The sequence below is a fragment of the Sorex fumeus genome, unplaced genomic scaffold, assembly GCF_029834395.1.
Source record: "Sorex fumeus unplaced genomic scaffold, SorFum_2.1 ptg000010l, whole genome shotgun sequence".
NCBI classification, from domain to species: Eukaryota; Metazoa; Chordata; class Mammalia; order Eulipotyphla; family Soricidae; genus Sorex; species Sorex fumeus.
In genome coordinates, this window is record NW_026606067.1 from 36,383,139 (window position 1) to 36,398,832 (window position 15,694).

General features: G+C 43.1%; 1 protein-coding gene across 4 annotated transcripts in view; it reads left to right on the forward strand.

Moving 5' to 3' along the window:
- Nucleotides 1-15,694, forward strand: part of FNDC3B (fibronectin type III domain containing 3B) — a 377,218-nt gene that overhangs the window by 254,893 nt on the left and 106,631 nt on the right. For all 4 annotated transcript variants that reach the window (XM_056110627.1, XM_056110630.1, XM_056110628.1 and 1 more), the window contains exon 7: nt 8,407-8,465. In XM_056110627.1, coding sequence (XP_055966602.1) covers nt 8,407-8,465 — 59 coding nt within the window. The remainder of the gene's footprint in view (nt 1-8,406; nt 8,466-15,694) is intronic.

Consider the following 15,694-nt stretch of genomic DNA (forward strand, 5'->3'; position numbering starts at 1 on the left):
GCGTACAATTCAGTCATACGAGACAGTTAAGAAAATATGAGTGTTAGTGCCGTTCAGAACTTGCTATTTAAATGATATAAATATTAATATTCTCTTTCAAATTTAATGTTAAAAATTGTTCTCTGTGGATTCTACCTGTGAATTGAGACAATTCTGTCAAAGTGTTGATTAAACTGCTTGAAAAGTTTTCTAATGTGATAAGCCAAGATTTAATGAAAAAGCATCTTTGGGGAACGTTTGTGGATGCCACTGCAGAAAATAGTGCCTAAACTTTCATTACCTTTCTGTAAGTCTTTCTATCCTGTGTTTAAGTGAGCGCCTTCCTGCCACACACCCAGGGAGAGTACCAACTCTTGCTGGATAATCACGGAGTGGAGCTGTTCCTCAAAATAAGAAAGCTATATCTGGCATGAGTTACAGCTAAGCTAGCCAGTAAATCAGTTCAAATATATAGAGCGAAGGGAAGCCAAGGACTGGTGCTAGGGGTCAGATTGCCGGATGAGCATATCTACCTAATACTTTAACCATTTTTGTGGGATTTTAATCCCAGTTTAATTTGATGTTTTCAAAAATACTCACTGCTTTTATCCAGGTCCATGGACATATGTGATTTTTGCCTTGTGAAATAAGGACGAGAGTTTTTCTAAAGGGATTTAGCAGATTTGAGCTTAGAATCCCCCAGTATGTCAGTAAACTCCAATTTAGTTGGTATCAAAAAAGCTAGTTGAGAGGGAAACGTTGAATTAACATGGAGTCAATGAATAACATCTAGTGCTTTCTATTTTTGTTCAGGACCCATACCTGGAATTCTGTGTTGTTCCTTATATACCTAAGGTGCTAAGAGTGTTGAACTTTGCCTGAGGGGACCCATTTATCTACAAGTGGATTTTTGTGAATGTTCCCAGTAGGATTTTGCTCAAATTGGGGGTCAGGAAAGAAAATTCTTTCTACTGAATTCCTGAAATAGTAAGAAATGCTAAGAGGAAATCAACGTCCATTGCCTGTTTTCCTTCTCTGGCCACCCCTCCTGTCCAGCTGGGCAGTCCACCTGCAAAAGGAATTCATCATTCTCCTTTCTCTAAGAATCCGGAATCAGTTTGGAACCAAATATTCTTGAAAATATTTTTCTAGATTGGAAGTCAACTTCCCACAACTTATATTCAACTGCCTGTTTTCTTGACTAAGAGAGCCTCGTGTTCCCTTTGGGTATCTTGAGGACTTCAAATAAAGTAACTACTTAGCCAAATGAGTCGAACTGTGTTACCACACTTTGAGCATCAGAATGATTGGTGTCTACAGATATTTCTGAAATCTTGTCCTTGGAGATCAACTACAGTGTCCTTACTTTTTTGCAGATGTTTTCCTTGTGATTTTTCACATGCATCTAATGTTTGTATTTAAAACCATTACTTGGAGGTGATAATCACTAGAAGGAAACTCTTAGGTAATTCTTTCACAAGCACTTACTGATTCTTCCCTTTTTTGCTCAGTAAAAATATTAAGTTTAAAAGGGAAATACCTTTCTTTTACTTTTTTTTTTGTCTTCTTGGAAAAGCAGTTCAGCAAACACACTTAGACTGTCTTCCTCCATCCTCTCTAATTCTCGTCAGCATTCCTAAGCCGATTGGCTACCTGTTTGTTCTTTTTATTGACTCATTTTTTTCTTCTTCATCCAAAGTGTTTATGTTCATTTAAAGTTTCACATTGCTTGCCATACTTTTCTTTTCATTCAGAAGCATCTCTGTTCAATTAGTTCTTGTATAGATTGCTTGCTATGACTCTAAACCTCTTATCTGCCCACTCCCTACCCCCGGCCTAACTGGGCAGGACCAGAAGTTGCCTGTTTCCAAGCCCCTTAATTATTAGACATGATTTGTGCAAGAGTAGCGAGTCAGTTCCTTGGCAGATCTGAGAAAGCATATTGTGTTATGTCGGGCGTATCTGTAAATGAGTTCTGTGGATAAGAATGAGACAGAAGGTTTACAGAAAAATAATTCTGATGTCATTCCATTGGAATGAAGGAGTTGTTACAACCGTAAATACATTCTATAGCTAGCAGCTAAGTGTCTAGCTGCATTTCTTTTCTAAGAGAGAAAAAAATATAAAACAGACTCACATAGTAAATTATTTTTATGAAGAGGAATATTTTAATTACTTTAGGTCTACAAAGAGTCTGAACTTACAGTTCTTTTTGGAGCAAACATGAAAACCACTGTTTGTGGAAAGTTTAAAATTTCACATGACACATCTTTTGTGTGTGCTTGAATATGCATTTTGGGGTTGGAGCATTATCCTCTTAAAATGTATTTGCTTTTCTGGTAAATTTTTATTATTAATCTTTAATTTGCTAAACTGTGCTTGATTTTCTGGGGAGGAGAGTTTCTTGTAGAGGAGGGAAGAAGGAAGCCTCTGCTCTGCGCTAAACCCCTTTTCCATCTTTGTTGACATTTCCAAATAAGGTGATTTTCAAGTCAGTGGTGCATTGTAGAGCAGAGGCGGCCTTCAGAGCTGCTTTTTGGAAATCACCCACCTACCCCCAAAGTGTGAAGATCTCTACCTGAGGGCTCTTTCATTGTTCAGAGCAGCTTGAATTTTTTTTCAAATTGATCATCACAGTATTTGCTACAGGGGGAAGGTGCTCAAGGGTTAAGAAGGAAGTGGTGTGAAAGGTAAGTGTCCTGTCCACCACCAAACCGAAGTGGTTTTATATGGTTAGGCTCTAAGTCTGGTTTATTTTTTCGCTCAGGGTGATAATTCCAACTGCTCAGAAACATGGTTAAATCTTGCTTAGGAAGTGGTATGCCTAGTAGAATGGTAAAATTGGGCACTTTTTATACTATTAACTTGCTTGCAACAGGGCCGGAGTGATAGCACAGCAGGTAGGGTATTTGCCTTGTATGCGGCCCAACCTGGGTTCGATTCCTCCACCCCTCTTAGAGAGCCTGGCAAGCTACCGAGAGTATCCCGCCTGCACAGCAAAGCCTGGCAAGCTCCCCGTATATTGAATGTATATTGAATATACATATTCAGTATGCCAAAAACAGTAACAAGTCTCACAGTGGAGACGTTACTGGTGCCAGCTCAAGAAAATTGATGAGCAATTGAAGGACAGTGGACAGGGCTGCAACCTGTTTGCAACAGTTTATTTTATATGTGGTATGTAACTGACCGTTTCGTTCAGTTAAACATTCTATTTTCATTTGTTTGTGCAACTTTGTGCCTGGCATTTATTTACTTCTTTCTTTTAGTCTGCAGCAGCACAATGGAAAAACTAAACGTGAGATGATTGCGTATTTCTGTTTTTCCATATTGACAGTGTAGAACCTTGAGAGAATGAAGGAATCCAACCTGGCTGTGCTGCCACATTTCGCCTGCATAATGGGGTAGTGATTGACATGTCGCTGCCTTTTCACCCCCTGGCCGGCCCTCTTTCACTCTGATCTCAGAAACCTTTACATGTTTCGCTTCATTCATGGCTTGCTTTCTTATTCTTCCTTGGCTTACCCATCTTGCCGCAGGGTCCAATGGTTCTTGCGTCTACTTTTTTGATAGCTCTTAAAAGTTTTTTTGGTTTTGTTTTGGACCACTTCCTCCTGTGGTCAAGGCTGATTCCTGGCTTGGTGCTTAGAGAACATTCCTGGCAGTTCTCGCTAGACCGTAATGGGACCGAAATAAGGTTGGTTGTGTGCATGGCAAGCGCCTTAACCCCTGTACCTTCTCTCTGGTGCCTTGCTTGAGTCTTAAGTGCAGAGGAGACAAGACCATAAAGGAGAGCCTGCATGATTCCAGGGTGGGGAGAAAAGGTGACATGTTTTAAATTCTAATTAATTTTAGTTTGGGGACCATATCTGGCTGTACACAGGGTTTGCTCCTGGGTCTGTGCTCAGGGCTCACTTTTGGTGGTGCTCAGGGAACCGTATGTGGTGCCAGTGATTGAATCAGGGTTGGCTACATGCAAAGCAAGTATCTCATCGATGTACGATCTCTCTGGCCCTTTTTAAGATTTTTTTAAAATTTTTTTCAAAGGCAGCTCCAGGGGCTGGAGAGATAGCACAATGGGTAGGGTGTTTGCCTTGCACGCGGCCAACCCGGGTTCGATTCCCAGCACCCCATATGGTCCCCGGAGCACCGAGCCAGGAGTGAGTAACCCCTGTGCATTGCTGGGTGTGACCCAAAAAGAAAAAAAAAAGGCAGCTCCACCTCTCATGGGACTCCAGGGGTCTTTGCATTCCACTTTTACTCCTCCCATCCCATCAGTGAAAACAGCTCTCTGCCCCGCCCCTCCTTCTTTCCTCTTGAAATCCTCTCTCCAATGACTGCAGTCTGTTTGTTGTGACACAGTTCATGGTTACACACGCTTTGTCACCATGCACTGGACTTATGGCTTAGGGGAAAAAATCTTGGTTTTTCTCTGAGATTCCATTTCCTCATTCATTCCTCCCACTGAGTACAAAAATGTCTGAAAGTCTGCCGAGGACCAACACCAAAACTGGCTATGCAAAATTGATTACTGTCTGGCCCACCATTGTAAAATGGAGGAGAGGAAGTGTCTCACACGAGGATTATAAATATTAGCAAGACGAGGAGGGACAGGAGGGACATTAACTAGTGTGTAGCAAGCTGCTCAGATAGTGCCAGCTTTCACTCTTGAAGTCAGGCCAGGAAAATTGGATCCTCCTTTGGAAGGTTTATTGTTTGTTTGTTTGTTTCATTTTTTTCTTTTGATTATCCAGATCTTCCACCTGTATTTCTGACTCTTACCTGAAACCCCTCCCTTGCCTTCTATTTTTTGTTTGTTTGTTTTGCTTTTTGGGTCACACCCGGCAATGCACAGGGGTTACTCCTGGCTCTGTGCTCAGGAATTACCCCTGGCGGTGCTCAGGGGACCATATGGGATGCTGGGAATCGAACCCAGGTCGGCCTCGTGCAAGGCAACTACCCTACCCGCTGTGCTATTGCTCCAGCTCCTCCCTTGCCTTTTAAACAATGGGGGTGTGAGGGGGGATGCTTAATTCAACCTTTCTCATGTTTTCTTTCGATCCCAAACATATAAGCACTTCTGTTATATCCATTTGCAAGTGGCCAGAGGGGCCGGTGGTGTCTAACCTTGGTGCCTTGGAGGCCCTGTAGCTGCCTCCCTTTCGTCCTCCTGGCCAAGCACCTTCAGGGCTTCCCTTCTCTCTGTTGAATAGCCGGTTGTCTCTGTTTTCATGTGCACCTTTCTTACCTCAGGGATAAGCTCGGCCTCATCTTTGTGGCAGTCAGTCATGCAGGAGGAAACAAGGGCCCCTTTCAGCAGATTGTGTCAATGTCTCTCTGTCTGGGAGGGCTGGGAACCATGAAGTCCTTCAGACTCTGGACTAACCAGAGATGGAGAATTTTGTCTTGAACAGCCGGATCGGTTATTTACTGAAACTGTGCTTATGTTCCTTTTTGCTGACAATAATTTTCTGAGCTACAGAGTATTTATAATTGACTTATATTCTGGGATTTCTGATTCCAGAATATGTGCAAGTCTAAATGCTTCTTTTAATTATCACTGTTTCATTTTTTAATTACTGTTATTATTAATGAATCACAGTGAGAAACACAGTTATGAAACTGTTCATGTTCAGGTTTCAACCGTACAGTGTTCTAAAACCCATCCATGGCTCTACCATTGCACATTTTTCCACCACCAGTATGTTCAGTTTTCTTCCAGCCAGCCTGTCTATATGGCAGTCTCTTTCTGTCTCTGTCTCTGTCTCTCCCTCTTTGTCTCTCTCTGTCTCTCTGAATTCCAACTATCTTTGTTGTAGTGGCCACTTCTCTATCCTAACTTCCTTTTCCCCCAGTCCTTGAAGCAGGCTTCCAATTGTGGACCAGCCCTCCTGGCCCTTGTTTCTACTGTCCTTGGGTGTCAGTCTCATATCATGTTCTTTTTATGTCCCACGAATGAGTGCCATCATTCTCTGTCTGTCCCTCTCCTTCTCACAGAAGCAGAAGATAGACTTCAGTCTCAACACTTCCAACTTCTGCTGTGATCCTTTCTATCTGGATGTGAATGCATGATTATAAATCAGTTTGTGATGGTTGGCCTTTAATGCAATTTTTTTCTCAAGTTGTATTAAAAAAAATCTACTCATTTCTGTCTCTCACCAAAATGAAGGTAAAGATATTCTGCTAAATCTCCCCTAAAGTGAATGCAATGGCAAAGAGCAGGACTGAGCAGACGGGCACCCCTAAAGCTTAGGACGTTCCCCAGAAGTTAGTCTTATTTTGTAATACTTGGGCTCATTTAGGTGGTCAGTGTCAAATGAGTTATGAATTTCTTACTTGTCGAAGAGCTTTGCTTGCACTGGCGAATGCATCCCACCGGGGCCCAGACACCATGCCTGTCCAACTGGCTGGGTTCTGGATGGTCCCCAAACTGGGAGTTTGGTCAGGAGCCAATAGAACCAAGCGTGAGTGACAGAGGCCAGTGTGTGGCCTGCCAGGGTTAAAGGATTTACTCTTCGCCCCCCCTACCTGGAGGGCAGGGGAAAGGACCACTCGGGATCTCGACTCCCGGTGCTTTCTGACGCTTAGGTTTTAGTGATAGGAAAGACAAATCATAACAGGATGATTCACTTTCAGGTTTAAGAATGAGCAGGAAAAAAATATGTTGGTTATGAATGAGGCTGACTGGAGGGAGGCGATCCAAGGGTGGGAATTGAGGTGCAGTGTGAGGGGGTCTGGGTTAACGAGCATCCTGCCTGGCAGTGTGTGCAGGTGGGTGGGTCCACCTGCTGGCCCCGTGGCTCCACTCCCATTGCCCCCCCATGACTCCTTGTTCAGGTCTCTGGAGACTTGACGGTGACGGTGCTGCCCAGCAAGTCCCCTGGGACACCTTCTTTTAAGTCAGGACTTCTAACCTTCCCCACTAGTGACCCTTTTTGTCCAAAAATAGACAGCAGGGGTGAGCCTTGCCAGAAATACCACGATTCATTATGTGGTTGACTTGATATCAATGTTTGGTCATTGCATGTTCAGAAACCTGAAAATCTCATGCCTGATATTTTTGCAACCCACCCCTCCCCCTAGTTGAGTTATTTAACACCTTACAGGGTCGTGACCCAGAGTTTAAGAAGCCAGATTTTAAATTAACTTTACCTTCACACCCACCACACACAATTACCTGAAGTTGCTTCTGTTATCTCCCCACTAGATGTAAACTAGCGTGAAAACAAGAACTTGTGTAATCATACATCTCTGTTTTGTTTCATTTGGGACCCACACCTGGCTGTGTTCAGGGCATATTCCTGACTCTATACTCAGGGAATCACTCCTGGTGAGGCGTGTGTGTGTGTGTGTGTGTGTGTGTGTGTGTGTGTGTGTGTGGCGGGGAAGGAGTGTCATAGGGGGGTCAGAATGAAGCCCAAGTCAGTTGCATGCAAGGCTAGTACTTCCCACTGTATTCTTTCTATGGCCAACACCTTTGGCTAATTGCCTTATGAGTGAGGCTCAACTGTTAAAAGACCTGTGAACTAAATATTGGATTCCATCAACCATTGTGAAAGTCAAAATGTTTTTCTCTGGCAAAGCAGAATCTTAAGTTTCAGTTGTCTTATTTCTCTCCTTTGAGAAATAAGTGTTCCCTGTCCTTTCCTTCCTGCTCCAAGCACACACTTTCCTTTTTTGTTTGTTTTTTTTCTTTGTTTGTTTTGTTTTGGCGGCACCTCCAGCAGTGGTCGGAGCTTCCTCCTGGCTCTGCACTCAGGAATCACTTCTGATCAGGCTCAGGAGACAATGTTCAGTGCTGAGGATCAAGCCTGGGTAGGCCACAGTCAAGGCCAGTGCCCTTCCTGCTTAGGCCCTGAGGCTCTTTCATTTCTAAAATAACTTACCTCTTTCCCCATCCTCCATTCAACTGATCACCCAAGCACCAGGAATGAGCTTGGATTTTGCCTACGCCCTCACATGAGCCTGTCCAATCCTTCAGCGCCTACCTTGAAAATCAGTTACCCCATTCTCGTCATTCACCTATTTGACTTGGAGCAAAACTGAGTTAAAAAAATTCTGAGCTCACAGCTCTGCATGAAACTGATGTCTTGTTGCCTCAGCTTCTCCCTTTTGGGGGCTCTTTTTTCTCTGTAGCTTGTTGAGTTACTCACTGAAATTCATTGTTAATCTCATCAACCTTGTGACTATATAAACTGATTGCAGTGGCAGTTTGCAAAGAAGATCATGAAATCACTACTTCAAAAACACCCCTCTTCTGATTTTCGTTATCATGTTTGTGATAGCAGAACTTAACGGTAACAGGTAACTGACTTCGTGATACCCTTAGTTAAATGCTAGTCCTTCTCCTAATTTTGGGAAGGACCTTGATAATATGTTGCTTTCTAATGACGTTAACTGGTGTTCATTTTCTCTTTTGCCCTGCAGAGTATGAGTTGGAAGTAAAGAGAGTGCAAGACATTCTTTCGGGAATAGAGAAACCACAGGTATGTCTTCTGGATTTCTCCACATAAATGACACTTTCTTAAATATTTCAAGTGTGCTTTTCTTTCACCGCATAGTAAGTAAGCAAAAGGGCGCCTTCCTATTGCAGATTATTCATGAACTCTGAAATAGTGTTGTTATTAATGGAGCTTGAAAGTATGGAACAGTGGTCTTCTGTTGAGTCAGAATCCATCGAAATGTCTTCTTTATTTAAATATTCTGAATGCACTTGATTCTTCTTCCCAACATCCAAGGCTGATTCTGCCCTCTGCGCCTCCCTTTGCTGCCCAGGTCTACAGAGCAGTTTTCTTTTGCTAATTCCTTTTTACCTATGTAAATTTAGCAATAATAATTTTGGGAAACCTCAGTAATTCCAAATATTTTTCCAGGTAACTGTCAAAAAGATACTAGTAACTGAAAAATAAGTCCAAATAGTGAGTGCAGTGGGAAGGGGGAAAAGTAGGGGAAATGATGATTATTGGAAGGTTTAAAGTCTGTTTTTTTGCTAGGTGCTTTGGAATTCAAGTGAAAAGTTAACATTGTTGATTCATTCTTTCATCTGAGATTAGAAGAACCAGAGTTCTTTGGAGTATTTTCTAGCTGAATTGGAAAACCTTGATTCTTCCCTGTTTCAAAGGCTTTTTTTTTTTTAACGGAAGAGTGCAAACACACCCCAGAGCACATTTTGAATTTGACTAAACCCAAAAGCATGAAGGGGTGTTGGAGGGCTGGTACAATAAGGCACTTGTGGAGGGAGTAGAGCACTGATGTGGGGTTGGGTAGTCTGTCAGTCTGGTAAGGAGCCGGTTACAACTTTGGCGAAGAAGATCTGTGGTCAGGGCACCATTTTGAGGATGATCCAACAGTTTGTCGAGGAGTTGCTGTAAGAAGTGCAGGAATCTAGAAAGACAAGCGTTAGGAATCTCTGACTGAAGTTCGGTTGAAAGGCTGTGAAATGCAGGGTAGCATCAGGGATGACAAGAGAGGCTAGAGGCCTTCTAGAGAGAAATCCATGAGGCCTTGTGTAGCGTCTTAGATAGCAGGTGTCATTGGTTACTGGGTCTTCAGACTTAGAAGCTTCATCTCAGCAGATGCTTCTGCTAAGACATCCCCGGATTTGCTTTCCCTGTTCCAAATAGGGTACTGCACATCATTCTTAATTACACTGGTCCTACCCTAGATACACTGGGCTTTGCAGGTAGTCACTAGACCATTTTTCTATTTTCTGTATCATTCTAATAATCTGAGTACTTCTAGAATAATTCCACATCTCTGGTCTTTTTCTATTTTTGGTTCCATTCTTGGGTATGCTGAGTGTATTTCACCAGCAGGCATCCAGTAATATAAATACTGTGGGTAGTTTCCAGCAGTTCATTGCTTTGGAGACCCGAAACATTACTAATCGGGTAACCCCAGTAATGGGAAGGACAATTCTCAAGTCTTAAGAATGGGTGCCAGGGGACCAGAGAGATCGTTCAAGGGCCAGGGGGCACGTCCCTTGCATTTGGAGGGACAGAATTCAGTCTCTGATAGCCCTTGGTCCCTCAAGCACCAGTGGGTGTAACTCTGGAATCCACTGAGCATGGCTGGGATTGCCCTGATGGCTTTCAGCATCCCTTTGAGGAGCAGTGCCCTGTCACTGCACTTGAGCATTGAATTGTCGGGCGAATTGGTCATGTTGCTTGGAGTCCTTGTTCCCCCAGCCTCCACCAAAGAGGTAGGGGTGGAGTTACGAAAAGAGATTTGAAGAAACCTTGAGGGCAGAGTCTGTCTTTTCCAAGCCTTGGCTAAGTGATATGCCCTCCCTGTGCCTCGTCTTTGAGAGGTAGAGCTCTCTGAGTAGTAAGTTATAGATGATTTATACCATCTTTGTTAGGGAATGTTTCTTTCCAGGTCATGGTGTTTGCCACAGTGAAGCTCTCCCTGCTTTGCCCTGGAGTGGGAAGGAGGATTTTTGCAGGGCAGGAAGCAGAGCACCAGAAAGTTGGGCATACAGATAAAGGAATCTTCTTTATTTACTTTATTTCACTCACATTCGTAACAACTCAACAAAAAAGCACGTAGTTTTCCTTGAGATTTTGGAGATTGTTTTGGGTGTAGAAACAATATTTAGAACTGGTGAATTCCAGTCATTTTTCTAGAACTTTGGACTTTCTGGGATTAACAAGTCATTTACTCTTCAGAATTCAGATTCTTAAAAAGTCTGAATACTTTACTCATTGAGTAAGGTGGAGTACAAATATACTAGGTGTTTGTCCTGTGAGTATAACATCTTAGGTGCCTTGGGGACTGCACTCACCAGTCACCATGATATCAGAGAAGTGTGATACTATTCTAAGTGGTTTAGAATGGAGCTTTATTTATATCAGTTACCGCTAACCAATCTGAGAGCCTGCTCTATGATGGTCCTAGATGTGGTCCCCCATAAACTGTCAGGCTCTTCGTGTTCCCTGTGTCAATAAACATAACCTGGAATTAGGGTTCTGCATTGTTTTCAACTGCTAATGTTTAGCTTACCGGAACAATTGATTTGTCGGTTCCAGAAGTGAGTAAACTGACCTCAGGAAGAACTGTCCCTCCAGAAACAGTGCCTTGGCAGATAAACAGCAGTGTAGCTGGGGACAGATGGGAGGTTTGGTATTTATGGAACTAGAGAAGCAAGTGATTATGGAATTACTAGATTAGAAATTATCCTTTCTGTTTGAAGAATGATCTCTTTGACCTTCTGCTATGTAATTTTCCTTTGTGTTACTATTTTTCATGATCTTACTTTTGAAGTGGAGCCAATATTTTTATGGTAATATTTCCTTAAAGTTCTCCCATGACTGGATCAGCAGACCTCCCACTTGGTTGAACCCAAAGACCAGACCAAATATAGATACTGCTCCTCTATACAGAAATATTTTGAACAGGGGAGGAAGAGTGTCGTGACTTGATGAGAATTAGGTGCTGCTTTTGATCCAAATAATGAATGTCTTTTGCTTCTGAGATAGCCTGAGAATTAAGATGATGATGTTTTATCATGCAGCTTGAGAATACTGGGATAAACAGAAGAGGGGGGCAAGGGTAGGGGGAACGAAGGATTATATCGCAAATGGCCACAAGATAACAGAGTCTAGGGATTTCCTAATTGTATACATAAGTGATTTGGCTTGTTTGGGTTGCGTTTTTTTGTTTTGTTTTGTTTGGGGAGTTTTGCCCCATACCTGGCAGTGCTCAGGGGATCACGTGGCGCCAGAGACTATAACTAGGGTTCCTGTTATAGTCTGGCCTATAACAGGCCTAGCAACCTACTGCTGTCTCTCTCCGCTCCTGTGATTTTAACTGGCAGCTGTTCTCAAGTTGGAGTCTACATGTAATAAATACAAAGAGAGGAATGCTATGTAGTGGGAGGAATCATTTACAAATAGATGCTGGGGCCAGAGAGACAATAACAGCAGGGAGGACTCTTACCTTGCATGCTGTCGACCTGGGTTTGATCCCCAGCATCCCACAGGGTTCCCTGAGCCCTGCCAGGAATGATCCCTGAGCTCTGCTGAGCCAGGAGTGAGCACTGAGCAAGAAAACAGTCAATGAATAAGTTAACTTGTTTAAACAAACAAACAAGAAATAGATGCTGGTGTTATGAGTCATTCCAGGTACTTCAGAGTAATTTCATTGAGTTTCATTGCAGACTTAGGCTAGCACCCTGCACAGCCAACCCATTTACAGTGCAGATGCTGAAGCAAATGTCAGATTGGTTTTTTTCCAATAATCGTATACCTAGAAATCACCACTGTTATCACCATTGCAAAGAAAAGTGACTTCGCTTTCCAGTAGAATAATTACGCATCCAGAAGTTGGTTGGCTGTGTGACTTCTAAACTTCTGGTGTGTGAATAACAGCCACGGTGACCTCTGAGTTGGACTCCAGTTTAGTTCCTTGTCACTGCTGGTGAGAGGGTAAAGCATTACTCTGAAATGCACTTGAGCCCAGCCGGAGTTCCTAGAGTTCAGACTCAGTCAGCCTCAGGGATAGCACCTCCCTGGGCTCTGAAATCTTATATGCATCAAGTGCTGAGGAATCCTCTTTATGTGACTTATTTATTTATGTATGTATTCATGTATTTTATGAAGGGCACCATGTCATTTCCTGGCAGGGCCTTGAAATGGAAGAGAGTTCCAAGTTCTAACAAAGACAAAGCCCTCTTTCTCTTAAGATTCCAGTGCCTAAAGAAAGGAAACCTGAAGCCTAGGAGTTAGCGTCAGGGGAGTGAGAGGGTGTGGGCTGAGGAGGCTATTGGCCCCTCAGTAATATAGGTGGTGGCGGGCTGCTTAGCTCCAGGAAAGAATTTGCAGAAGCCACTGTCCTTCGCAAACCATGCTGAGCTATCCAAGTGTGCTTTGGAGAAGCTGGCCTTTCTGAAGATGCATTCGCACAGGAATCTGTGTTCCGTTGACTGCGTGACTCTGTTGGGCTGGCTGGTTCAGGGAATTTCAGAGACTGGGGAATATTTCTTTGGTATAATATTATATATTATTGTTCTGCAAAGTTATGATTTAGCCAAATCCTAAAGAATTAAAAACAAATCCATAAGAGCTAAAGAAAGGGAGAAGAGTTTAAAAGACTGTGCCTTGGGGCTGGAGCTATAGCACAGTGAGTAGGGCGTTTGCCTTGCACGCGGCTGAACCGGGTTCGGTTCCCAGCATCTCATATGGTCCACCGAGTACCACCAGGTAATTCCTGAGTGCAGAGCCAGGAGTAACCCCAGAGCATCGCAGGATGTGACCTAAAAAAGGCAAAATAAATAAATAAATAAAAGACTGTGCCTTGAGGGCCACTTGTTTCCTATCTCCATACTCATATTTGAACGGAGCTATTTTGAGACCTGATGCTATTTCTCACCGCCATTCATAGAGTCACTCCTACTCCACACTGGGTTCCTGGAATTGTGCAAAGGAGCCATTTATTATCTCTGATAAGCCCGGTTTAATCTCCGATGTTGTTTATGAACAACACCAGGAGTGCTTTCTGAGCAAAGAGGCAAGAGAAAGCGCTGAGCACTTCGGGGTGCCACCCCAAAAGAACAACAACAACAAAACACTCAGCAAAGTTAAAAAGCAAAAAGCTAAGTCACGGGGGGAAGTAGGGGACATTCCCACTGAGCAGAGAAAGGGGTCCCATAATAGAAGCCCCAGTCTGGGAACACAGTTCCATAGTTGAAAGATTTTGATTTTGCAGCATTTCTCTGATTTGTTTTTCATTTATTATTTGAAGGGGTGGGGAGTTGTTGGTGGAAGGGATTTTTTTGTTTGTTTTGTTTTTGTTTTTGCGACTGCTGGGGATAACACCCAGGGTCTTAAACATGTAAAGCAAGTGCTCTACTACTGTACTTCATGCCACCCCATAGCACCCCAACCCACCTCAGTGTTTGGGTGTTTTTTTTTAAATATGTGTGTAACAGACTGGAGCAATAGCACAATGGGTAGGGTGTTTGCCTTGCACGAGGTCAACCCGGCCAACCTGAATTAAATTTCTCTGCCCCTCTTGGAGAGCCCAGCAAGCAACCGAGAGTATCTCGCCCACACAACAAAGCCTGGCAAGCTACCCGTGACACATTCAATATGACAAACACAATAACAACAAGTCTCATGATGGAGACGTTATGGGGCCCACTCGAGCAAATCGATGAACAGCAGAAGGACAGTGCTACAGTGCTATGTGTGTAATGCGAGGCTCTCACTTCCTATGCCACTTGCATCGGAAGCCCAGGTTGTCTTACCGTTTTGACTTTAATTTTTTGTTCAGCAACCGCAATCCCAATTGAATGTAACTTGGGCCTTGTCCTTAGACAGGCCCACATTCTAGTAGGGAAGAGAGACAAAGACTGTAAATAGCGTTTGTCATGGTAGAGGCATAAGTGATGGGGAGGGTGTGTGTTTTCTAAGCTGCAAAGTATAATTTGAATAGATGACAGACTGAAAGGAGAGAATGAGTTCAGTTTTCCGTCTTTCCAACTCATGCCTTTCATTTTTATACCACATTTTAATGTTCTGTGTAAGTCAAATAGCGACAAAAGTAGGGTGGGCAACTGAATATATTTATCCATCCAAAGACTTAATTAACATTTAGACTCTATATTACTTTTATTTCAGTTTTGATATATTATCCAGACTAATGTTTAGGAAAGAACAAAATTTAGAAACTTACAGAATTAAAGTGTCGTTGGTGATTTAAACACCTTGCATTTGGTTGAGTTTTTCCAGAATCCAGAAACAGACTCTGAAAGAAAGATTGGAGAATAAACTGTGCTGCCCCAAGGGAGGCACCATTGGTTTTATGTGGATTAAGTCCTGGAAATTAAACACAGAGCTTGGGTAGGTGACACCTCTCCATGTCTATTTCTGCCACCTGCCAGCCTTAGTCTTAATTCCATTTGCCTTCACTGGGTGGGTTCTTTTGGCCCAGAATCTTACAAGGCATATATGGGTTAAGAGGCATCAGCTTTAAAGGATGACTTAATACCAGGCAAGACTTGGAGATTAGGGAAAGGACCAGAGACTGTGCCCCCTTTATTTAGAATAATGGCCATCGTGGATGTGGTTGAATTATCAGCACACATTCAGCTACACCTTTTTCCTTAAAAAAAAAAAATTCCAGGGGCCATAGAGATAGTACAAGGGAGAGACAGTACAGGGGAGAGATAGTCCAGGGGCTAAGACTCTACCTTGCACACACACTGGCCTTGCCCATTCAATCTCCAGCACCACATATGGGGCCCTGAGCAGGAGCGATCCCTGAGCACAGAGCTGGGAGTAAGCCTGAGCACAGCCAAGTGCACCCCAACCCTCCCCACAAAAATTTTTCAATAAAACATTGTTTTATTTTTAGAATCCCAAGTATGAATTACATTGCAAAGGTTTTAGGAGGGTTTTTGGATATCCATTGGGACAGAACCTTGCATTCAGACAGGTAGCATGTGAAGAGCCAAGCCAGTGTATTGATGAGTACTGATGGCAGTTTCTTCAGGTGTTCAGGTCTGACCTTGTCTGGGCCGGGAGCTGTTCGTTTCTTTACTGACAAAATGGCGTGTCGGATTTCAGAAGGGAGAACGTTGGGAACAACATATCCATCCTGTGGAATTTGGCATGTCAGCAAGTGGACATGGCTATCGAAGAGATTTGAGTAGAAGTCATGGATAATCTTCTCCATTGCCGTTCTGGAGGATGTGATGGATCCATCAGGACGTCAG